General features: G+C 49.6%; 1 protein-coding gene across 5 annotated transcripts in view; it reads right to left on the bottom strand.

The window, feature by feature from the left end:
• Positions 1-1139: 1139 nt before the first annotated feature.
• Positions 1140-24405, bottom strand: part of Cep250 (centrosomal protein 250) — a 45044-nt gene continuing 21778 nt past the window's right edge. For 3 of the 5 annotated variants that reach the window (NM_001427194.1, XM_087652321.1, XM_087652322.1), the window contains 17 exon segments: positions 1140-1853; positions 3642-3704; positions 4597-4698; positions 5024-5173; positions 5314-5427; positions 7224-9824; positions 10338-10459; positions 11570-11690; positions 13008-13129; positions 13965-14307; positions 14958-15096; positions 16861-16994; positions 18677-18799; positions 20561-20695; positions 21092-21259; positions 23872-24041; positions 24233-24360. In NM_001427194.1, the coding sequence (NP_001414123.1) occupies positions 1593-1853; positions 3642-3704; positions 4597-4698; positions 5024-5173; positions 5314-5427; positions 7224-9824; positions 10338-10459; positions 11570-11690; positions 13008-13129; positions 13965-14307; positions 14958-15096; positions 16861-16994; positions 18677-18799; positions 20561-20695; positions 21092-21259; positions 23872-24041; positions 24233-24360 (4996 nt within the window). In that variant the 3' untranslated portion in view covers positions 1140-1592. 5 annotated transcript variants of the gene reach the window in all.

The following is a 24405-nucleotide window of genomic DNA, read 5'->3' as shown; positions in this document are numbered from 1 at the left end:
TATGTTCTAATCTGGCTCTGTCTTTACCTATGTCTAGTCTAGCTTGTTCTCTCTTCAACCTATCTATGAAACTCAGTACGACGGCCTCCTCCCTCCCTCCCTCTCTCTCTGCATCGCCACTTTCTCTTTTCCCATGAGTTGGGCATATCCTATTCTGTCAAATCTTTCTGAGATTCGTCATTTTGTCTGACACTCAACTAAACAGTACTTTCAAACATGGGTGCTTCCTTCTACAAACTAGCTTCGTCTTCACTGTTTGACTAAAGGTAAGTACTACGGGAATGTCTTTATCCCAGCAGAAGGGATTAAAGGTGGGTGCTAAGGGCTGAGCCGTACCACAACTGGAAACAGGTTTTTTCCCCAGTAAACACCACAATCTCAGGGCTCACCGTGTGATCAAATATCCTTCAGCAGATGGCTGCTTAGCGTCAAGGTTAGAGCTTGAGGCCTGCCACAATCCAGCCTGTAACCTTGGCCCCAACCTTTGCTACAATAGACCAGTTCCCCACCAGTGAGCTTAGCAGCACTCTCAACTTCCCCATCCCCAAAGGTCAGTGGGTAACTCATGGTCCTTCTGTTCATCCTCACACTGTCTCTAACTCATTAGTGTGTTATTTGGTACTTGTTTTGTTTACAGTGTACATGCACGTGTATTGGCATGGATGTGCTATTGCACATGTGTGGAGGTCAGAGGGCAACTTACTCACCTATCTGTGGGACTAGGGGATAGAACTCAGGCTGTCAGGCTTTGCAGGAAGTGCCTTTACTTGCTCAGGCAAATCACCAGACCTATTGCATGGTTCTTATCAGTCACACTTCAGGTTGGCCTGGGCATTCCTTTTCCTTTTCTTTTTTTTCTTGGTTTTTCAAGACAGGGTTTCTCTGTGTAATCTTGGCTTTCCTGGAACTCACTGTAGACCTAGGCTGGCCTCAAACTCAGAAATCCTGCCTCTGCCACTCTGCTAGATTAAAGGTGTGCACCACCACTACCCAGAGGAAATTTTCTTATGTAGCTTCCCAGTTAGTCAACATACCGTGTAGTACGTTCATGCCACCATATAAAAATCAGTAAGTCTTCCTGAGTTCCCTTGATGCCCTGCTTCCACCCATCCACATAAGCAGAGACAGCAGCCAAGGACTAATGCAAAGACCTAGGATTTACTGTTGAAGGGAAGGAAGGGAAGGGAGACACCGAAGACAAGTGGCCGGGGACGCTCCCTTATTCCATACATTCAGGCTGCTCCTGCCCAGGACGGAATACCCACATGTTGTTGGGTCTTCAGGCTTAGTGTAGATCATGGCTGCTTCATCGGGTAGAAAGACAACAGATGCCCTGTAGTCAGGGCAAGGCACTTCTTGGGTAACAGTAGGTTAGCAAGGAAATGTGACTTGGCTCGCTCCCATGTGAACTGGACTCTTCTCCAGCCTGGAAGGTTCTTGTTTTCTTCCTGGGACTGTCGGCTGGCTGGGTATCTCAGGTTGGGTAACAGCTAAATCTTGCCTTTGGCAAATCTGTAGCTGGGTCGGGGGCTGTGACCCTCTGCAGTCGTCTGATGTACCACCTGGCTTGTGTCCTGCCCTGCCTATGGCTACTACCTGTGGGTATTTTGAGTAGTGTCCAGACTGGGATGTAGGAATGGCGCTGGGGATGTCAGACTCTGATTCAGAGACTCATCCAGCTTTTTCGTCTCGGCCTCCAGAACAGTGGCCTCAGGGGCCTGGGCCACGGTGAGGAGGGAGTGAGACAGGCTGTGATGCAGGCCTGCTAGCTCACGGCTGGTCTGCACGGATCGTGCGATGTAGTCCTGCCTCTGCTTTCGCTCCAAGGCCAGTTGGGCTCGCAGCAGGGCTACCTGGTGGATAGGAAAATCAGGGACAACAGTTGAGGGCTTTGAAGCTATCCAGGCCCTTGTGCTCTGTGCTCTAGTGGCTCATGGCTCCACACTGAAATCAACCCTGCTACATATATGAATCTCATAATCAGGGGCTAGGGCTAGGGAAAGGGCCCCATGGACTCCAAATCCAGTGATTCTCAACACTGCCTCCAGTTATGATGGCTGGTTTAACTGTCAGCTTAACACAACCTAGAATCACTTGGGAAGCATCTCAGGGAGGGGCCATCTCTTCCACATAAACAATGTGAGCCCTCAGCTCATGCAGTGGTACCACTCCGTGGCTCTGGGTCCTGGACCATAGGGAGCTGACAGTGGTCGTGCCCCATCTGCTCTCTCTGAGCTGCTGCTGTGATGTGACTAGTTGCTTTAAGGTCTGTAGCCATGAACTCCCTGCTATGATGGACGATTACCTGAAATTAAAACTAGAAAACCCTTTCTCCTGTACATTGTCAGCATATTTTATCAATGTATACAGGACAACAGGTGACACACAGAGAGCTACAAGCATCAATAAAACTCAACAATTTTTTTTAATTTTTAAAAGATTTACTTTTAAAAAGTGTGTGACTCTTTTGCCTGCATGTACATGTGTGCATCGTGTGCCTGGTGCTGCAGAGGTCAGGAGAGGGCATTAGATTCCCTGGAACTGGAGTTCGTGGATGGTTGTGGTGGGAACTGAACTCAGGACCTCTGCAAGGGCAACACGTGCTCTTAACCACCGAGCCACCTCTCCAGCTCATCACCAAAGCTATTGAAGGCAAGTTTACATGTGATAAACACCCAGAGTCTTAATTTTAATGATTTCCAGAATGGATATGTCTGTGCATAACCACAACCTAATCAAGATATGGGACGCTTTAATACAGTAAAAGTCCCATCAGACCTTTGGAAGAAAACATTCTGACTTAACTAGAATGGTGTGAAACCCCAGTATTGGCATTTTTTCAAAATTCCTGCCCGGGTACTCGAGCCTTCAGCAAAGGTTGAGAATCACCAACTAAACATGTGTGCCTCAGCTGCACGGTGAGGTAAGCAGACAGCGGGAAGTGACTGGAGAGTCAGGACTGTACAGAACTACTGAGGGCAGAGGCAGCAGGGAGCAGATCTGCACTAGGAAAAGAAAGGGCTTCTCTTGCCCCAGGCTGAGTCAGGATTGCATCTCATAAATCTAACAAAATTAAAACCAACAGGCAAAGTGCGAGAGCCAGCCCTGATAGTAATAACTGCTGACTTCTGAGAGAGGCCCAGAAGTCAAATTCTACACTTCTCAAGGCTCCTCGGCAGAGGTAGGTGGAGGGAGAAAGGTGTGGGGAAAGAAGAGGGTGGGAACCTTAGGTAAGACTCTCCAGGCAGGCAGGGAGGCACTGATGTCGTCTCCCTGAGTGTGGTGGCCTGCTGGAGTCTGTCTGGGTACTCTGCCTACTGTGCTGTCGGAAGTCCTGCCTGCCTACAGCCGAGGCAGAGGCCAGTCACTGCTCCCTGGTCCACTCTGATCTAGACACCCTGCTTCTTCCCCTCTGTAAGTATGGATGGAGGCCGGCCTGGACTTCTTCCCACACTCCAGGTGGGGTTGGAACTGCACCACAGTTTGCCTCCCATGAAGGTGAAAGTTCTCTGAATGCCAAAGCCACTTCCTTTCTCCAGCTGGAGAGAGGCACCGGGCCAAGCACATAACAGACACTGAGCCTTGTTGCCTGCATGATGAGAGGGAAAGGGAAATAGAAAGTGGAATCTCCCAGAACATACCTCTCTTTGAAGCTCAACCATAAGCATGCTGTCCGAGGACCCCCTCTGACTTCCTCTCCCATCCTAGAAAACAGATATGGATCCTGTTACCTGGGCTATCCACAGCACCCCACCTCTGCCCCAAGGTCAGCTGGGGTCCCAGGGGTCTATCTACTTGGCAGGTCCTAGGAGTGCTGAACTTGTCATCCTACTTCTGGGGGTCTAGGCAACATCTGAGGGACAGAAGCTCAGAGGTACCTGAGCTCAGACTGAAGCTCAATAGGGCGTCGTTCCAGGGCTAGGGGAGGCTGAGGAGGACCCACAGCAGCACAAGGGCAGCATCCTCTGTGAGGAACTTTTGTATTTAACATAAGGGTTCACAATGGATCTGTTTTGTGGCAGCCGTGGGCTATGAGCCAAAGATATAAAAGGGAAGACAGTGTCTGCTCTTGGGAAATGAGGTGAAGCTGGAGATGTTCAGGTCTAGAAGCAGTCTCTCCCTCCCATACTGATGGGCATGCCGACCTAAGGCAGCCATAGCTAAGAAGGGCAAACACCTCTCCAAACACTTTCCCTGAAAACGGGCCTCATGCCAGGAGCTATCAAGAACCCTAACTTTGTAAATTCAAAACCAAGCGCTCTAAGCGAGCTGCAAAGCTGTGATCCCACTCCTGGGCATGTCAAGAGCTGGTAAGCATGACACAACTCCTGGACACCAGGGACTCTGGTTCACCCAAGGTGAACCTGAGACACTTGTCTGGGAGTGAGTGGATCTGAACTAAGAACGCAGGCCCACTATCCCTGAGAACACACTTACCTATGTAGGAATCCTTCTGAACAAGGGCAGACTAGGGCAGACAAGCCAGGAGGGCTCTGGATTAGCTAGAGTGGCTGTCTCTATACAGAAGAGTGCTGGGGTATGCGCTACAGAGGGTGGAGTTAAGGCAAGTAAGGGCAGGAAGAAAAACAGGTAAACCTGCTGTGTTGGGGATGAATTCATTGTTTCTCTGGCCTCCAGCGACCCTGCCCGTGATGCACGCAAAGAATCCCTCTTCAGCTTCCTCCGCTCTCGCTCCACCTGCCAATATGCAATCGAGAAATCACAAGTGCAGGCTGAGTATTAAGAGCTAGAAGCCACACAGGAAGTAAGACTGGGCTGGGGAGGGCATACGGTAGGGTGCAAGTGCTCCTGGCAGAGGAAGCAGGCTAGCCTTCAGGCCTTGGAAGCAGAGGCTAGCTTTGTGGGCTGTTCCAGCTCTGTCATGACTACCCCACCCCTGGTGGTGACCAAGCACCCATAGACAAAGCACAGTTGTAATTTAATAAAAGTGATTCAGAAACAGCAGGAGGAATGGAGACACAGGCCCATGCGGCCCCCGCGGGAGACGGCGGAAGTTACTGACCTGCTCCAAGGTGGTCCGCAGCTGCGCATTGTGGCACTGCAGCTTGCTCCGGTCAACTTCCAGCTCTGCCACCGCTTGCTGCAGACGTTCAAGCCTCTGTCTTAACTGTTCCTTCTCCCCCACTCCAGGACTGGGCTCAGCCTCTATTACCTGCAGGGGAGACCTATGATGCTCATCTGGGGAGAGGAGCTGGAGGGCAAAGGGACCAAGCTGACAGTTTGGGTTCAGGGCACATTCCCAAAAGACAAGTGGTTGACAGGGCTCCCCCTATGCCACTGGGCCCCACTCACCTCTCCGGGCTCTGTGTCCTGTCCAGCTTTGGGCCCCTGGTCTGCTCTGCTGGATGAGTGTGGGCCACGTGACTGCTGCTCTTCCAGAGCCTGTCTGCTGAGTACCAACTCCTCCTAAGGTACAGGACAAAAGTCACACTGTGCCAAACTGTGTCCAAAGTTGTCTCATCCTCTACCCTCTTCATAATCGAGCCATGCTCAAGAAGGGAGACAGATCTGCAAGTGTGTGTTGTGTGTGCAAGTGTGGTGTATGTCTGTGTTTTGTGTTTGTGTGCTATGTGTGTATGTATGTGCTGTGTGTGTGGTGTTTGCGTTATGTGTGTGGTATGTTGTGCGTGTGTATGTGCTGTGTGTGTGTATGTGCTGTGTGTGGTGTTTGTGTTATGTGTGTGGTATGTTGTGTGTGTGGTACAGCACAGGGTCACAGGAAAAGCATGAGTCAAGTGTTCTCATCAGAGTCCTTGTAGACTGTCAGAGCTAACCCACTTCAACCAGATGTCTGACTTTGGGTAAGTTCAGGTCTCTGGCATTTTTCAACCCTGAAATGAACATAGGGTCAGTTCCTTCTCTGAGGGAGGTTAAAATGAAAACAATGGGACCCAGCATATAAAACTGTTCACAGTGTGTAAATGCTAAACGTAAAGAGAGGTTCCCAGCGCTCACATGGCCTGGCTCACAACCACCTCTAAGTCCAGCTCCGGGGATCTCTTCTGCCCTCCACAGGCACCTACGACATGGAGCACACACTCAGAGAGACATGCACACGTGCTCTAACAACAGCCAGGCAGTAGTGTCGCACACCTTTAGTCCCAGCACTTGAGAGGCAGAGGCAGCCTGGTCTATAGACTGAGTTCCAGGACAGCCAGGGCTACACAGGGAAACCCTGTCTCGAAAAACAAAAATATGAAACAACTGGCCCCCACCACAAAGCGCTGTCTCTGAGAGCTGCTTCTGTAGGGTCTGGGGAGGGGAGTAAGCCAAGTGCCCCTGATCCTCATATATAACGTACCCGCATGCCCACATTCGTGAGTCCCAGGGACAGTAAGATGGCTTGGTAGGTGAAGATGCTTGTCACTGAGCTGATGACCTGAGTCCCATTCCAGGAACCCACACAGTGAGAGGAGAGAACCAACTCTCGCTAGCTGTCTTCTGAGCTCCACACTGCGGATGGCATCGGTTTCATTCCTCACCCACCGGCCCACAACTGCCTGCTAGATGTCTCCTGCACGGCTCCATGGGCCTCGCTCCACTTCCGAACCAAGCCCATGTTCCTCAAGCCTACTTTTCTTTATTTCAGTGGGTGGGACCCTGGTGCTGCCTCTGTCCTTTCCTTATTCATACCTGCCATTTGAAGTCTCCCTGCACCTGTCAGTCCCCCTTTGGTTTGCCCAAGTCTGCTGTCGCTCCACATGCTGTCCTGAGCAGTTTTCCTGAGCTTGCCCTAAATCTTCCATCTACTTCCCACTACTGACCCAGTCCTTAGAAGTCCCGAATGCCATGGCTTCTGCTGTCCTCTTCTCTTGACAACACCATCTATGTCCCAGGTGACTTAAACCTCCCTCATGGATCTTCCATTTGGCCCTTCCTCTTTGTTTCCTTTCTCCAAGAAAGCCCTACCCCCACTCTACCTGGCTAATTCCTTACCAGTCCCTTCCAACCAAACCTTAACCACCACCTTTACCAGGAAGCTGTTTAGTACCCACCCTTGGAGGCGTGGGTGTCCCCACAGCACACTGAAGTTCCGACCAGGCATGGACGAGGCTGACTCTAGCTGCTCATCTTCTCTGCTAGCTCTGAGGTGTGGCGCTCGCTGTCTCAATTTTCCTGCTCTGAGGTACCACAGGCAGGCAGCTCTTGAGCTCAGCTAACGGCCTTGTTCCCTGCCCTCCCTCTGCTTCAGGGTGACTCACCTGCAGTCTTTGTTGTTCTGATTCCCGCTCTAGGACAGAGGCTTGTAGGAACATGGCTATCTCCTGCAGACTGCTGATGCTGGCCTTGCTTTGGGCCAGGGACAGGGCCAAGCCCTGAGCCTTCTCCCTCCATTCAATCTCCCTGGCCTCTGTTTGCCTTAGGGCATTCTGCAGCCGCTCCAGATCCTGCTGCGCTAGGAGCAGTTGTAGAGATGGCTTCTCGGCTGGGAAGGACCTGTGGCTTGGGGAAGAGGCCTCCTGATTCTGCCTTTGCTGGGCCTCCCTCAGCATCAGAATCTCTTCTTCCTTTTGGGCTACAGTCAGCTGTAGCTCCTTTAGGCTCTCAAGAAGTCCCCGTGTTTCCTCTTCTTTCTCTTGCTCCAGACTTTGCTTCTCCTGGATTCCATTTTCTTGACTCCTCTGGGCCACAGCCTTCTCTAGTAGCTGCCTCTGCTCATCCTGTTGCCTCAGATCTTCTTCCTTCTGGCAAAGTTCCTGCTGGAGGTGCTGCATAGCCTCCTGGTGTTGGAGAGCCTGGGTCTGGATCTCACCTTCCCGAACCCTCAAGGCCTCTTCCAGCTGCCGGGCGCGTGCCTGGCAGGTGTCCAGTGTAGCTTGCAAGGTGGCAGTGCTGGCCTCAAGAGTGCAGCTCAATTCAGCCTGCTCAAGGAGCCTCTGCTCTTTCTCCTGCAGGGTGGCTTGGGCTTTACTGAGGGCCTCCTGAAGAGCCTCTGCCTGGCCAAATGCAGCCTCCTCCTGTTGGCGGGAATACTGGTTTTCTGCTCGCAGAGCCTCTAGCTCTTGCTCCTGTTCTGCGAGTGTGGCCTGGGCCTGCAGCCAGCTGTCCTGCAGGGTCCTGGCTTCTGCCTCATGTTCCTGGGCCTGTTCAGCACACCGTTGCTGAAGGGCCAGCACGGTCTTCTCGTGTTCCCGAGACTCCGCTCTTAGGTCTCCCAACACCTCCTCCAGGGCCCGTACCTGCCGTCCCTCTACTATTAGTTCTTCCTGGAGCCTTTGCACCTGTCCCCGGTGTTCTTCCAGCTCCCCCTGACGCTCCTTCAGTGTCACATGCGCCTGCTCCAGCGCGGCCTGCAGAGCACTTGTCTTCTGCTTCATGCTTTCCTCCTGGCCCCGGGTCTGCTGCTGTTCCTGCCGGAGGGCCTCTAGTTCATGGTCCCTCTGGGCCAGAGCTCTCTGCGCCTCCTCCAGCTGACCCTGAAGCACCTGCTCTCTCAGCTCCCCCTGTTCCTTGGCTTCCTGGAGGCGCTGCTGCAGGGTTGCCGTCTCTTGCTCTCGATGGGTCAGGAGCAGGCTCGTCTCACCCACCTTCCTGTGCAGCCCCTGGAGCTGCTGTTCCAGCTGGCCCATGTGCTCCTGAAGTTCCTGGATGCGCTCCTGCTGGCACTCCACCTCCTTCTCCTTATCACGCAGGATCAGCTTCAAATGCTCCAGGCTCCCTCGCTGGGCTTTACTCGGGCTCTTTCCATCCTCTGCCCGCTCCTGCATCAGCTGCCACTGAGAGGCCAGCTCCTGGCCACGTTCTCTCAGGGAATGCTTGATCTGTTCTAGGTCCTCTTCTAAGATCTTGGTCTGCAGCGTCCTCTGATCTTCCAGAACCTGAATCCTTTCCTTCTGCAGCACCAGCTCTTGGCCTTTCCTCTCTAGGTCCTGAGTCAGCTGTTCTTTCTGCTTTTGTAGCTCCTCAATCTGCTGGCGTTGAGACATCACCTCCTGGTCCCTCTCCTGCAGCTCTTTTGCCAGACGGGTGCTATGGTTCTCCAGCTCATGGAGCTGGCTGCTTTGTGTCTGCAGCTCCTGGCTCCGTTCTTCCAGGTCCAGTGTGAGGTGGGTTAGAGCCACCCTCTGCAGTTCCCTCTGGCCCTCCAGTTCTGTGATCACCTTCTGCTGGCCCTCCACTTTGCGATGGCTTTCCTCCAGTTCCAGGGCCAGGCACTCCAGTGTCCCCAGTTGCTTTTTCAGATCCTGAATCTGTCCCCTCTGGGACTCAATCACTTGAGCCTTCTGCTCAAGGTCCAGAAGCTGGTGTTCCAAGGCAGTCCTCTGGGCCTCCCGGTCATTCTCCAGTTCTCTGATCTGGTCCCGCTGCACACTCAGCTTCTGCTCCCGCTCTTGGACGGCCATGGGAAGGTGTTCCAAGACAGACCTGCATTGTTCTAGCTCCTGAATCTGTTCCTGTTGCAGGTCTACCTCCCGACTGCGCTTCTTCAGGTCCAGGGAGAGCAGCTCCAGAGCAGCCTTCTGCATTTCCCGCTGCTTTTCCAGTTCCTGAACCTCAGCCTGCAACGTCTCGACCTCCCGTTCTCTGTTAGACAGGGTCTGTGCCAGCAGGGTTAGATTCTCCTGCAAGGCTTTCCCCTGAGCCACCTTCAGTTCACCCTGCTCCTGCAAAGCCTGGGCTCGCTCCCGTTCACTCTCGATCTCCTCGTTTTTCAGTTTAAGCGCAGAACGAGCCGTTCGCAGATCTTCTTCCAGGACACCAGCTGCACTTGCCTGAGCCCGGGCTTCTGTCACACATGCTTGCAGATGCTCTACCTGGGCAGACAGCTTCTCCTTGGATGCCTGAAGCAATTCTCGATCATTCTGCAAACCAGAGGCAAAACATCTTAAGACAAGATTATTTCCTTTTTTATGGGGGTTGGGTGGGGGTTGAGACAGTTTCTCTGTGTAGCTCTGGCTGTCTTGCTCTGTAGACCAGGCTGGCTCCAAACTCATAGATCTGTCTGCTTCTGCCTCCCCGGATATCAGGATTAAAGGTGTGCACACTACTGCCAACAAGACTATTTTCTTGATACTGTTACCCTAACCCTGGCCTCTTCTATGGCAGCAGCAGTGACCAGGCCTTAACAAGTACTGAAGAAGTAATGTATTCCACTTACAGTGATCCCCATAAAAGAGCACCCCTACCACCTTCCAAAGCTCCTGTGCCCAGGGGAGATAGCCTGGTGCAAAGAGGCATTCTAGATCCTGATCTTGTAGACCAAGGAACAAGTTTCAACCAATTCAGAAAAAAATAGAGAAGGTTCACCATGACCTTGACAACAGACATGTCTAAGCAGTTCTCCCCAGGCGCCCTTCCCTAGACCAGCACTTTACCTGAGCTTCCATTTTTTGTAGCTCTGCCTGCCGTAGGCGGCTCTGTAAGGATGCCATGGTCTCGTGCAAGTCCCTTAGCTCAGACTCCAGGGAGTTCTGTTTCCCTTCCCACTTGGATTTCTCTTTAAAAGAACAGAGGCGTTGGAGGAGTCAGGTGCATGGTCACAGGTGGAAGAGCACAGGTGCAGGCGGAGGCGGGTGCAGCCAGGAGGAGAGAGTTACACCCCTCGCCCTGTACCATCCCTACCTGCCAGCAGCCACGTCCAGCCTCACACCTGTGTTTGCTGCCAGCCTTGGCCCGGCCCAGCCTGCTAATCATCCTAACCCGTCCTCACCTGACACATCAGTTCTCCAGGACAGTTAGCTGGTAGCCAGCCCACCTAGCCCCAAACTATCTAAGATTGTGGGAAGTTCCTAGAAACACTCAAGCCTGAAGATGCGTCAGAGCCAGCTGTCTGTAAGGGTCTCAGGGAACCCTCGAATGACAAAAGAAAGGCTCAAACCCACCCAGGTTGACCTCTTTCCTTCTGCAACAGAACTCCTCTCCTTTCCAGTGGCCACCACCCCCTGACACCCCCACCCCCACCCCCAGCATATGACAGCAGGTTCTTCCCCACTTCCTTCCAGGCCTTTTTTACAGTAAGTTTATAATTACCCTGTCCTCAAAGGCTAATTTAGAGAGTAAAATGGGAGATGATAAAAACCATGGAGAAATGACAAAAGAAACACAAATCTAGGTTCTGACAGTTCTGAACTGGGGTTGCTAGGATTTGTGCTTTAGCAAAAAAGTAAATAAATAAAACCTCCTGTCTGGGCTGATGAGTTGGCTCGGGAGGGGAAAAGCTCTGACTACCACAGTGGGATCCCCCGGGAACCTGGGAGGTGGAAGAAGAAACTGATGTCAACAAATTGCCCTCTGACCTTCATGTGTGCCATGGCGCGCATGCATACACATACACACACACACACACACACACACACACACACACACACGCACACACACACACACACACACTCTAATAAAAATAAATAAAAAGTGTGCAATTTTAAAAATGCAGAGACTAACAGCAGGCTAGGCAACAACTTCTCTCAGTTTACGGAACCTGTTCCTTCCAGCTCCTTCCTTGATGGCCACAGGAGCTAAAGGAATGCGGTAAAGGAGTTGAAGAGGTCCTATCCTTTCTGGGTGTCTTATCTCGTCTCCCACTCCTGTGCCCACCTGCGCACCTCACCTTCCTGGCTCTGTGAGAGCTGTCTCTGCAGGTCTTGCAGCTCCGAGTGGACCTGGCTCTTCTGGGCCTCCGTGTCAGTCAGGCGCTGCACCAGCTTCTGGACCTGGTCCCTTAGGTCATCCTGGGAAAGGGAAGGTGGGGTGAGCTCCTGTTCTTCACACAGTTGTCCCACAGGAGCTCAACCTCTGTCCCTTCTCTGTAGCCCTTGCCGTTATGACCCGACTCTAAACCTTCCTGATGCTATAACACTTTCCTCATGCAGTAGTGACCCCAACCATGAATTATATCTGTTGTTACTTTATAATTGTGATTTTGTTACTGTTATGAATTGTAATATAAATGTCTGTGTTTTCCCAGTCCCTGTGGAGGGGTCAGTCACTGAAATCCTAAAGGGACAGAGACCCACAGGTTGAGAACCCCTCCAAATTCTCATGCATTTAGTTCCCTGGGGGGAAGGTAAGCCTGATGGGCACTGGGGCCCTTGGGCCTATGTGTTGTTATTTTAGTCTCATGTAGCCGAGGCTGGCCTTGAACTCCTGATCATCTTGCCTCTACATTCTAAGCACGGGGATTACAGACACTCAAGGTCCCATACCTGGTTATCTGCCCAAGTCTTTAAATTTTGGGATGGGGGTGGGATGTGGTCTCAATAAACTTAGGCTGGTCTCAAATTCTTAATCATCCTGCCTCAGCCTCCTAAGTGCTGTGACCACGCCTGGATAATTTCTTTTGAAATAACTGTTCAGTGTCCTATTACAGGGCATAGTCCTTCCCTCCCCATAGCCTACCTCACTCACAGTTTAGACCAGTTGCCTCTTCTCCTGACACTCCCTCCCAGTTCCAACCATGCTCTAGCTATGTCGGAACCAATGGCTTATCAGTTCCACTAGCAGAGTGCACTTTGGGCTCCACCTTGGAAGGGCTTCTTGAAGGCAGGTTGGGTCTTTATGTTTCTGTGTCACCAGCTGAGTGGCTGGTGCACAGGCAGCTCAGTACTGACAGGTGCATGGTAAGGTGGAGTAAGTTCAGTCTTAAGCCTAGAATGTTCTTATAAATAGTGATTCCATATTCCCCAGTTTACTTGACTTTTCTCAGAGGGTCTGATACTAAGAACACATTCATGAATGAGAGGAAATGACACAAAACAAAACCCACATGTGTTGAAGGTTTACAGTTCACAGGGCAACTTCAAGATTCACACTCACAGCATCAGGGGCATGAAGTAGTGTGTGATGGTGGGGGTGGCGGAGGAAGGGGACACATTATCTGCCCTACTTCCCAAGAGAAAACAGGGCCCAGGAAATCCAAATGCCCTGTCCTATCTGCAGGACAGTAAGTGACAGAGGTGCAGAGCTCAGGGTGACTGTCCTGTGGCCCATCTTCCTCCATCACAAGTCTGTCTCAGCTCTACAGGAGAAGGAAGGAAGACAGGACCTACCCGGGCCTGCTGAGCCTTCCACAAGTCCTGATGAAGCTTCTGGAGAGCCAGTGCCACAGCCTCAGCTGACAGTGCAGTCAGGAGGGGCCCTCTTTTTAAGAGTCTCGAAGCTCCGTTCTGATCTGAAGAAAAGGGGAAACTCTCCTCACCGGGCTGCCACAATAAGCAGCAGTCACCCCTTCCTCCCGACGGGGTCTTGGCAGTCCCACCAGCTCCCTCTCCAGAGCATCCCTTCTCTGGCTCATCCACACTTCCCATTGGATAACGCGGCCCACAGGCTGCTATGCTTTCAAATGTAAGTTGCAAAATTTTTTTATCTTTTTTATTTTATTTGCTCATTTATGTTTTTCTCCAAGACAGGGTTTCTCTGGGTAGCCCAGGCTGTCCTGAAACTCACTCTATAGACCAGGCTGGTCTCAAACTCAGAGATCCACCTGCCTCTGCCTCCTGAGTGCTGAGATTAAAGGTGAGCGCCACCACTGCCCAGCTTATTTTTTATTTTTATTTTTTTAAAAAGACAGGATTTATGTAGCTTGCGCTGGCCTGGAATTTACTATATACTTGAGGAAGACTCTGCACTCTTAAACCTCCTGTCGCAGCTCTCACTCGAAGCAAGTTCCATCATGCCCAGCAACTCACATGTGCTTCAGACTGGTGGAGCTTAGAACCTACAGTGTCCTGAGTGCTGGGGGTGCAGGCAGTTGGCCCACGGTTGACTCTTTAAGTTTGTAATCTCCTTAGAAAGGTCCTAAGATGGACTTTCAACACTTTCATTTTATGGTCAAGAAAAATCAAGTTCAGAGAAGTTAGGTGACTGACTTACTACCAAACAGACTTGGGTTCAAACTCACCTGGACCAGTTACAGCACCTATGGCCTTAGCCTTGATGCTATTTCATAAGAGGAGCTACAGTCCCCTCCCTTCCCCCAGTTATGCCCCACAAGATGGCTTCCTCACCTGGATCAGAGCCCCACGGAGTAGGAACAGAGTCACCTCCACCCCTCAGCTCAGGCCGCCTCTCACATGCAGACCCCAGGGCCTGCTGCAGGACAGAGTAGAGGCTCCTCAGCTGTGCCTGCGCCTGGTTCTCTGGCTGCTGTTCTGCAACCAGCGCCTCTAGCTGGGCCTCAGTGCTGCGCAGCTGCAGCTGCAGTTGGGCTGCCTTGGCTTCCTGGGCCCACAGAGACGCTCGCACTTGCCGCTCTGCAATCCGTGAGGCCTCCAACTCCTCCAGCAACTGTGCTTCCCGGGCCACAAAGTCAGCCTCCTTTTCCTTCACCTCCTGCCTCAGGAGCTCCACCTGCCAGGAGGAAGGAGACTCCTGAGCAGTGGCACCCTCTCCTTGGTCCTCCCACACCTGACCCCACTTGGCAAGGTGGGAAGAAGTCGGGCAGGCTCAGCTCTGTAGCAAGTAGGACAGACCCTGAAATGAGTTGTTCTGACAACTAGGGTTCCTAGGTAGACAGCAGACAGCCCCGGCTGTGACTGAACTCTGCTCTGAAACTGATAGAGCTAGTGAGACTGCATGAAGATGAGCAGGCCGACCTGTGCCCCTGCCAGTGTCTATGGTTCCTTTTCTCTCCTTCCTAACTCCATCTTGCCAGGTTCAGGTCTCACTGTGAGCAAACTGAGTACGGAAGTCCTCTTGCTGGGTATTTTTTGATACCCTCCAACTTCTTCCTGCTGCACTTTGCCAATCAGATAAAGCCTATTTGCAAGTGACTGCATGAGTCAGGTCCACATGGGCACTCTGTGAACTCTGGTCAGGATGTCAGGCTCCCCACAGGGACATTCTCTGGGTCAGGTTCTCAAGGCCCTGGCTGCCAGCCCTGGATCCCCCACAGCCAGGGATGCTGAGGTCCCAATCTCTCCCATTCTTTGGACGAACCAATTCATTCAGCCTCTCTAAGTGCAGCCCATCAGAAAATGGGACTCGGCCTAGTAGGGCACCTGTACACCGAGCTCTCTTTGCCCTTCCTGGGCCTCCTGGATGTCCTGGCGCAAGGAGACCAGCTCCCGCTGTCGAACAGAGTCAGCTTCTTGTAAAACAAGGAGTCTTTTTTCCTTTTCCACCAGTGACAGAGTCAGGCTGAAAACAGGATAGAGAGGCAGGTCATTCTCTCAGGGAGTGAGACAGCATGCTTCGCCCACCAATCATCGGACTGTATTAAATACGAACAGCAGTGGTGATGAGAGGCTCACGGGGAAAACTTCTATTTACTGAACACCTACTAAGGGCTCGTGGGATTGTCATGCATATGGAGACTCATTTCAGCAGGAATGTATTCTTCTCTGATAAACTCCACACACATACTCGCACATTTCAAATTCACTACATCCAAACCTCTCGACCCTTTGAGTCCCCAATTTCCCACACAATCATCTCTCACTCTGTCCCCTGGCTCTCTGAGAGGCTCCTTCCTCAAGTGTCACAGTATGGAAGCCATACCATTTCAGATCCCACTTCGTCCGACCCACATGAGTCTTAAGCCCATGTGTCTCCAGGTCCTTTCTTCTTCTCTTCCCTACTACTTATGGTGGCTCAGTATTGCTAACTCTCCCTTGGACAGCTACACCAGCTTCCTGACTTGTCTTTAGGACTCAGGTGTCACTATCAAAAAGACCCATCCCTTCTCAGACTCCTCAGGCATTCTGAATGGGCTCACCCCACTCCAGGTGCTTCAGGACATTACTGTCCCTTCTAACACAGCAGAAACTGGACTATGCTGATTTCCTTACTTGAAATCCTTGTAGTTTCCTGCTAAATATTCCTTGCTATGGACATAGCAAACAATACCTATACCACTCTCTGGGCATCACCATACAGGGCGTACTGCCTTCCATCGGCCTCGGGACTTCTAAGCATGAAATCTACTCTTACTGAGCAGAGTTTTCTTTCTCTGCATGGGTGCTCTGTTTCAGCTTGCAGCACTTAGTTTATTTACTTCTGTGTATGTAGGGCACATGGAGGCCAAAGGACAATCTTCAGGATAGAGTCTCTCCTTCCATTACATGGTTCCTGGAGGTGAAACTCAGATTGGCAGGCTCAGCACCAAGCATCCTTACCTGCTGAGCCATATCGCCAACCCTAGCATTCATGTCAATCAATCAATCAATCAATCAATCATTTGTTTTCTTCTTTATTTCAGGATACCTTTGGGTCGCCCTGGCTGCCCTGTTTATTTCAGTGTTTATCTCTGTGTTTGTTTATCTATTATCTATTTATTTAAGGATTTCTCTGTGTAGCTTAGTATTTGTTTGTTTCGGGGTTTCCCTGTGTGTAGTGCTGGCTGCCCTGGCACTCACTTTCTCACTGTGTAGACCATGTTAGCCTCAGAGATCTGACTGCCTCTGCCTCCTGAGTGCTGGAATTAAAGGTGTGCACCATCATGCTCAAATTAGCATTCAGTTTAAATTCAACTTTCTGGGAAAGACTTTCCCTACACCTTTCTAAAGCAAGTGTCTGTCTCTCTCTCTCTCTCTCTCTCTCTCTCTCTCTCTCTCTCCCTCTCCCTCTCCCTCCCCGTCCCCCTCTCCCTCTCCCTCTGCACCTTGCTTCTTTCCTCCATACCGTGAACTATCTTCCCTACAGAATATATTCTACTAAAGTGGGAGTCACACTGCCATCAGACAGTGGTGCATCAGCCAACGGTCTTCTCTAGTTACTAAATGACTCAAGTATAAGATTTGAGGTAGAGACCATGTCCACTCCAGATGGCTACATGTATACCCTGGAGTAAGACCTGGAGGTCAAGACAGCCATGCACAGACCATGCCAGAGTGCCATGTGGAGAAATGTGGAGACAGAGACACAGTGAGAAGGAAAAGCCACCCCTCTGGCTGTCTAGCCTACCTGGCTTTCTCTTTCTCCAGTTCCTTCTGAATCCGGCTACATTCCTGAGCCTCTCTCACCTTCTCTTCAATCTCTTGTTTCACCAGCCTCTGGGAGTCATTATGGGTTACCAGCTGAGACGTTAAGTCTTCTACCTGGAAGGTGACGAGCATGAGGCTGAGAGGGCAAAGACAGGCCAAGAGGGAAGAAACTTCAGGCTCCTGTAAGCTGTACCAGTCAGGGCTGTCTCCACAGTTCTGTGGTTTCACTAGTCCTGACACTATTTTGTTTTCTTTACATTTACACGTTTATTCATTTATTTGTGTACACACTCGAACACATGCCAAGACATGTTTGTGGAGAACAGTAGATAATTTGTAGAGTTAGTTCTGACTATCTCACTATGATGTATGTGTGAGCGTGTGTGCACATGTGCGCGCACACACACTCACACACACACACACACACACACACACACACACACACACACACACACTTTCTTGTTTTGTTTTGTTTCATTCTTCAAGACAGGGTTTCTCTATGTAGCCCTGTCTGTCCTGGAACTCACTCTGTAGACCAGGCTGGCCTCAAACTCAGAGAACCACTGCCTCTGCCTCCCAGATGTACACCACCACTGCCCAGCCACACACCCTATTCTTGGTCATCCTGTTCTGTTCATAGCATGAGAAATGCTATGTAGATGCAGACATAAGTAAAAATCTTGGTTGAATACAACTATCCCAAAAGGCAAAGTGACAGACATGACCATTGTGGCCACACACAACCATAAATACTACTTTTCTTTTAAACAAGAACTCAGAGCATCCTCTGCTATAGGCCTATGGGAAGGAAAAGCTGTTTGGTAAACATGGCAAGGTGAGGACAGGACAAACAACCGAGACTGGCTTGCTTTAGAAAAGTCAACTTAGCGTCACTCCAGAGAAATGGAAAGCAGTGGCTGCAGTGTCCTATAACACATCTCCACTGGAATAAAAATCTGCAGATGCTCATATAAACCACATAATGGGTTCTCTGTTCTGTATATATGGTTCTAAGTGTGTGTGGGTGTGCATGCATGCACGCATGGGGGGGGGTCAGAGGTTAATGTGTGTCCTCATCTATCACACTCTAACCTTTTTTTCCTTTTTTGAGGCAGGGCTTCTCTTTCTCCTTAAGCCCAGAGTTTACTTTCAGCAAGACCAGTCAGCCAGTGAGCTCTAGAGACCTTCCTGTCTGCCTCTTCAGCCCGTGTGTCAGCACATGGCATCACACCCACATTTTCATGTGGGGCTGAGAGTCTCAACTCGGATCTCACACGTACACCTGTTGATACTTTATCAACTGAGCCACCTTCCGAGCCTGTCCTTGTTTTAGAGACAGAATTCCACTGTGCAACTTAAACTGACTTCAGACTCGACAGTCCGCCTCTTCAGTACAGTCATTGAATAAAACCTATTCACATTCTCCTATGCATTTTAAACCATCTCCATATTACTTATCAAACCTAATATGATGTAAACACTACCTAATGAAATGGGAATGCTACCTGAACGGTTATTATATACTATTTAGAGAACCAAAAAAGGTCTATACATTACACTAAAATGTCTTCCCAACATTTTCAATTGGCCACTGGCAGAATGTGTGGATAAAGGCTAGTAATACAATCCCAGAACTTTCACAGATACGTGCTCAGCTCTGAACACCCTTCAACTCTGCACTTATTTCTGGCCTATCTCTGTTCTCCCTGGCTCAAGAAGCAGGACTCAGGTCCCCTGTCTGTAGAAGGGAGTAGGAAGGATTGGCTACATAGGGAAGGGCTGTGGGGCGAAGGTACCTGCTTCTGCAGGTCTATCTTGTCCTTCTGGAAGGCAGCAAGGTCGTCCCTGTGCTGCTGGATTGCCTCCTTCAGCTCTTGCTGTGCCCCCCGAAGCTGGGCCTGCAGCATGCCAGTGGTCTCCTACAGAAAGAGGAATTGGTGAGCACAGAGAAGCTCCACAGGAGCTGGCTGCTGAAAGCCTTCCTGTGTGAACAGTTGATGTTTGTTCCTACTGAGTTGACAGAAGCTGAGGCAGGAACTAGCAGTGCATACTCTTTCTCCCTCTATTCCCAGACCCCATTTCCCCTCCTTCCATGTGCCTGCATGGGTTCAGACAACATTTCTGGACAAGCCCTAAAGTTGGTAACTATCCCTTACCTAGACCAATTAGCAGCTTCCTGAACAGATCCCTCTCTGAACAGATCCCTCTCTCCACTTAATTGCATAAACACACACAGACACACACACACACACAGACACACACACAGACACACAGACACACACACACACACACACTTCCACTTGGTCAAGTACTGCATTAAAAGAGATCCTGGTCAGGCATGAGGAGGCATGCCTATAATCCCAGCTCTAGGGTAGCAGAGGCATGTGGAAGACCCTTAACAGAGAGACCCTGCCTCGAAAGAAAAAGATATTCTGGGGTGGCATTGTAATTTAGTAGCTGAACACTTGCTTAACATATATAAGGCTCCAGGTTTGTTCTCTAGAACCACAAAAAGATAACAATAATTAAAAATAAAATATGTATACAGAAATATATAAAATCATGCATGATGGGAGATAAAGAAATAGCACTTGCTACTCTTTGCTTCTTCAGAATACCCAAGTTCAGTTCCCAGCACACACATGGTGGCTTGAAATGTCAGTAACTCCAGTTCCAGGGGATATGACATCTTCTTCTGGCCTCTGCACATACCAGGCATGAACATGGTATATATACATACATGCAGGCAAAATACATATAAATATAACATAAAAATAAATCTGGGACTGGAGAGATGGCTCAGAAGTTAAGAGCACTGACCACTCTTCCAGAGGCCCTGAGTTCAATTCCCAGCACCCACATGGTGGCTCACAACCATCTGTAATGGGATCTGATGCCCTCTTCTGGTGTGCCTGAAGACAGTTACAGTGTATTCATATAAATGAAAATAAATAAATCTTAAAAATAAAAAAAATCACGTGTCTCTCCTGTGCTTAAAATACCATTCACCAGTTTTCTACTGGCCTCAAAACAAACCCCAAGTTCCTATGGCTAAAGAGGGGTCCTGTCATTCTCTCCTTTCTTCTGTACTCACCCCAAGTTTATCACACTAAAGACAGCCATGTACCTTCTTTTATCCAAGTCTCTGTCCATCTGTTTCAGGACCCTATGACAATGAAATCCTGTGCCCAACATGCCCTTCAAAACTACCCTAAGGGGCTGGGGATTTAGCTCAGTGGTAGAGCGCTTACCTAGGAAGCGCAAGGCCCTGGGTTCGGTCCCCAGCTCCGAAAAAAAAGAACCAAAAAAAAAAAAAAAAAAAAAAAAAAAAAAAAAAAAAAAAACAAACTACCCTAAATGCGTAAGGTGCTTGCTGCCAAGTGTGATGACCCGAGGTCAGTTCAGGGTCCTAGATGGTAGACGACAAGAACCAACTCCTACAAGTTGAATTCCATACACATGCCATGCCATTTGCACATCACATGCATGCTACACATGCACACAGAGTAAATAAACGAATGTGATTAAAAGTAATTACAAACTGGTTCCTTCTTGCATTCAAGAAGCCCCAAGGTTTGGTCCCTAACAATACTTAAAACAAGGTGTTATGGTCCACACCTACAAGCCCTCCATTTGGGTGGTGGAAGCAGAAGGATCAGACCCAGGACTACCCTCCATACCTGCTCCTTTAACTTCTGAACCTTCATGTCCTGCCTCAGCCTTTCCAGCTGTTGGCTAGCATCTGCCAGCTCCTTCTGGGTCTGTAGCAGCGTCTCTAGGAGGGATACTCTCTCCTTCTCTGTTTCTAGCTGCATCTGTGGAAGGGCAGGAAGGGCAAGGGCTTCATGGCTCTGGGTTATCATGTTCACCCAGGAGGCCATAGGCACATCAATCAGCTCTAAGTTCTTCCAACAATAGGATGAGAGGCGGAGGGCAAAGGAAAGTCTCAGACCATTAACTTAGGTCAGGAAGTGCAAAGACTGCCACTGGTTCGTAAGCTGACAGGATGTGGTCAATGCTGGCCCTCCCTCAGGAAGTATGACATACTGCCTGCTTGCAGCTAACTGTATGCTAGTCTCCTCACAAGCAGCAGGGCGGTAGCTACATTCTTCAGGAAGCCCCTCGTAAGCCCTGCTCTTAGGAATGGAAGAGTAAGGGGTAAGAGACTGGGCATTCAGAGATCACAGGGTCCAACACGCCAAGCTGCTTACTTGGTACAGAGCGCTGTCAGCCTGGGTTCGTTCCTCTTCCCTCTGTGCACGGAGAGCTTCCGTTTCTGTATGCTGCTCTCTCAGCTTCATTTCCAGCTCTGTTCTCTCCCTTTCTAGGGTTTCCAGGGTCTTATCCAGCTTCTGCTGCAGCAAGGCACGCTCCTTCTCCTGATCATGGAAGGAGAAACCAGTGAGTGAGAAGAGGAGGCAGGGGAGCTTGTCTGGATTCAAATCTCTTCACTGTCTCACTGTGACTTAGGCACTGCTCTAAGCCTGGTGAGTCATTTCTGCAGGGAGGTTTAAATCTCTGTCTCGCTAAAATTTAAAAGTCATTTGAGATTTAAAAAATATTATTTTAAAAAATGTATAAGCTGGGAGTGGAGGGCACGCCTTTAATCCCAGCACTTGAGGCAGAGGCAGGCGGATCTGAATTTGAGGCCAGCTTGGTCTAAAGAATGAGTTCTAGGGCAGCCAGGGCTGCACAAAGAAACCTTGTCTCGAAAAAACAAACCAAAACTAAACTAAACTAAACTAAAATAAAATAAAATTGTGAACCATGCAACGATCATAAACACTAAACCTTCAGGGTCAAAAAGTCAACTATAAAAAGAAGAAAATCAAGCTGTTTGCTCCATCTAAATGTATGGCCACCAGAGAGCTGAATCTGTGATGTCAAAACAGGAAGAAATAGTCCATCACTGCTATTAGCCTATAAGCAAGCAAAATATTTTGCTATTAAAAGTACTACATTCTGGGGTTGGGGATTTAGCTCAGTGGTAGAGCGCTTGCCTAGCAAGCGCAAGGCCCTGGGTTCAGTCCCCAGCTCCGAAAAAAAGAAAAAAAAAATGTGCTACATTCTGGGCCAGCAAGATGGCTCAGGAAGTAAAAGCAACTGCTACATCAGTTTGATGACCTGAGTCCTATCTCCAGAACCCATACTGGAGGGAGAGAACCAACTTAAGACCATAGATTATTTTGCTTTTGAGTATTTATTTTTATTTATGTGTATATGTGTGCCACATATGTATGTATGGGCACAGAGGCCAGGGGAAGGCTGTAAAGGCAACTGTGAATCACCTGAGGTGGGCGCTAAGGACCAGCTCAGGTCCTCTGAAGAGCAGACTCTCTTTTCTCTCTCTTTTTTTTTTTTTTCTTTTCCATCTTTATTAAATTGGGTATTTCTTATTTACATTTCGATTGTTATTCCCCTTCCCGGTTTCCTGGCCAAGAGCAGACTCTCTTAACCACTGATCTCTCTAGCCCCTTGACCATGTTTTATGATGAGTTTTCTGGCAAGATGGCAGCCAAAAATTTGCCCATTTTTAGAATTTTGTGCCTAGATGATAACAGGTATTTGAAAATACTTGTTGAGATGCGTCCACAAAGCATTTATTTTCTCTACCAAAATTCAGGGATGATACCTACTGAAAGCCCCAAAGTAAAAGATTATAAACCTGTTGACTGATGGGTTAATGGCCTCAGATTCCCTGGAAGGAGTGACTGTCATGGTCACACTTGGATCACGGTGGTCCCTTCTCTCTTTCCTTTTCTACACAGACATACTGCTCTTTTCTTTCTTTTTTTTTTTTTTTTTCCGGAGCTGGGGACCGAACCCAGGGCCTTGCGCTTCCTAGGTAAGCGCTCTACCACTGAATTAAATCCCCAGCCCCATACTGCTCTTTTCTAACTTTCTTAAATTAAATAAATGTTTAGAGAGGGTCTCATTATGTAATCCTGGAACTCATTAAGTAGATCAGGTTGGCACTGAACTCATAGACATCCATCTGCCTCGGCTTATGAAGTGTCAGAATTAAAAGTGTGCACTGCCACTACACCCAGTTAGAAAAGGGTTTTACAGGATGTGTGCTGTGTTCTCTGGTGCCTGATTCTGCCTTATTCAGAGTGACACTGATAGGAAGCACTTGTCCATGTAAACACCATGGGACTCCTTAGGAGTGTAACTACTGTAGTTCCTCAGGTCCCAAAAGCATAACAGTAAATCTACATGTGTATAAAATTAAAATAAAAACAAGAAACTTAACTAAGTAATTAGAAGGCAGAAGAAACAATTCTTTTTTTTTTCCACCAGACAGTTCCAGTCCTGGCTGTCCTGGAACTTGCTCTGCTCTATAGACTAAGCTGGCCTCAAAGTCACAGAGATCTACCTGACTCTGCCTCCTGAGTGCTGGGATTAAAAGCCATGTGCTGGGCTGGAGAGATGGCTCAGCGGTTAAGAGCACTACTCTTCCAAAGGTCCTGAGTTCAATTCCCAGCAACCACATGGTGGCTCACATGGTGGTAAAGAGATCTGATGCCCCCTTCTGGTGTCTCTGAAGACAGCTACAGTGTATTTATATATAATAAATGAATAAATCTTAAAAAAAAAAAAAAAAAGGCATGTGCTACCATGCCTGGGAGTCTCCTAGCTTTTGGGAAATGGTATTCCTTTGTAACACAGGTAGCCTTGAACTCACAAGTCTACTGCCTCCTAAATGCTCAGACTATGACTGTGCTCTGCCAGGTCTGCTCCTAGGCTCCATACTTAATTCTTCAGACACACAAGCAAGCAAGCAAGCAAGCAAGCAAGCAAGCAAGCAAGCAAGCAAGCAAGCAAGCAGCACACACACACACACACACACACACACACACACACACACACACACACACACACACTCATTCTTCTAAGCAGCAATCACTGGAACAAGAGGCAGCAGGTGGCAGACTCACTGAACGGTGGCCATGTCTGCCTCTCCTAGTCCCCAACCACATCCACCACCTACCCATTTCTCTTGGAGCCTGTTCACCTCCTCCTCGTGGGCCACCTTCTGTCGCTCCAGAGCTGCTTGCCCCTCTTGCTCAGCTTGGGCTAGCTGCCTGGCGACTGCATCCCGCTCCTGCTCTGCATGGCTCCGCTCAGTATCCAATTCCAGCTTCAGGCATTTCACTTCTCCTAAGATACCGGGCGAGACCACCTCTGAGCTTCTGTCCACGCTGTCTAGCTAATAATCTCCCTGCCCACCCATCTCATGAGCAGTTTCCACCTTGGAGGCCTGAGTCTGGCTGCAGAAAGCTTCCCTTTGCTTTCTGGGCTGTTACCCTCTCCCTGGAACGCAGTGTGCCCCATCCCAGCCAGGCGCTCACCTTGAATTACTTCCTTGGCTTGAATAATAGTTTGAATCTGGACCTCCAGCTGACTCTTGGTGACCTGTATCACAGAATTTTGCTGTTGGGCCTCAAACAGATTGCCCTCCAGTTGCTCCTTGGCTGACCTATGAGATTTAGGAATCAGGAAGAGTTCTAACCCATCAAGCCCC

Source organism: Rattus norvegicus, chromosome 3 (genome assembly GCF_021556685.1).
Source record: "Rattus norvegicus strain SHRSP/BbbUtx chromosome 3, alternate assembly SHRSP_T2T, whole genome shotgun sequence".
Classification (NCBI taxonomy): domain Eukaryota; kingdom Metazoa; phylum Chordata; class Mammalia; order Rodentia; family Muridae; genus Rattus; species Rattus norvegicus.
This window is presented reverse-complemented; position numbering and strand designations above follow the sequence as displayed.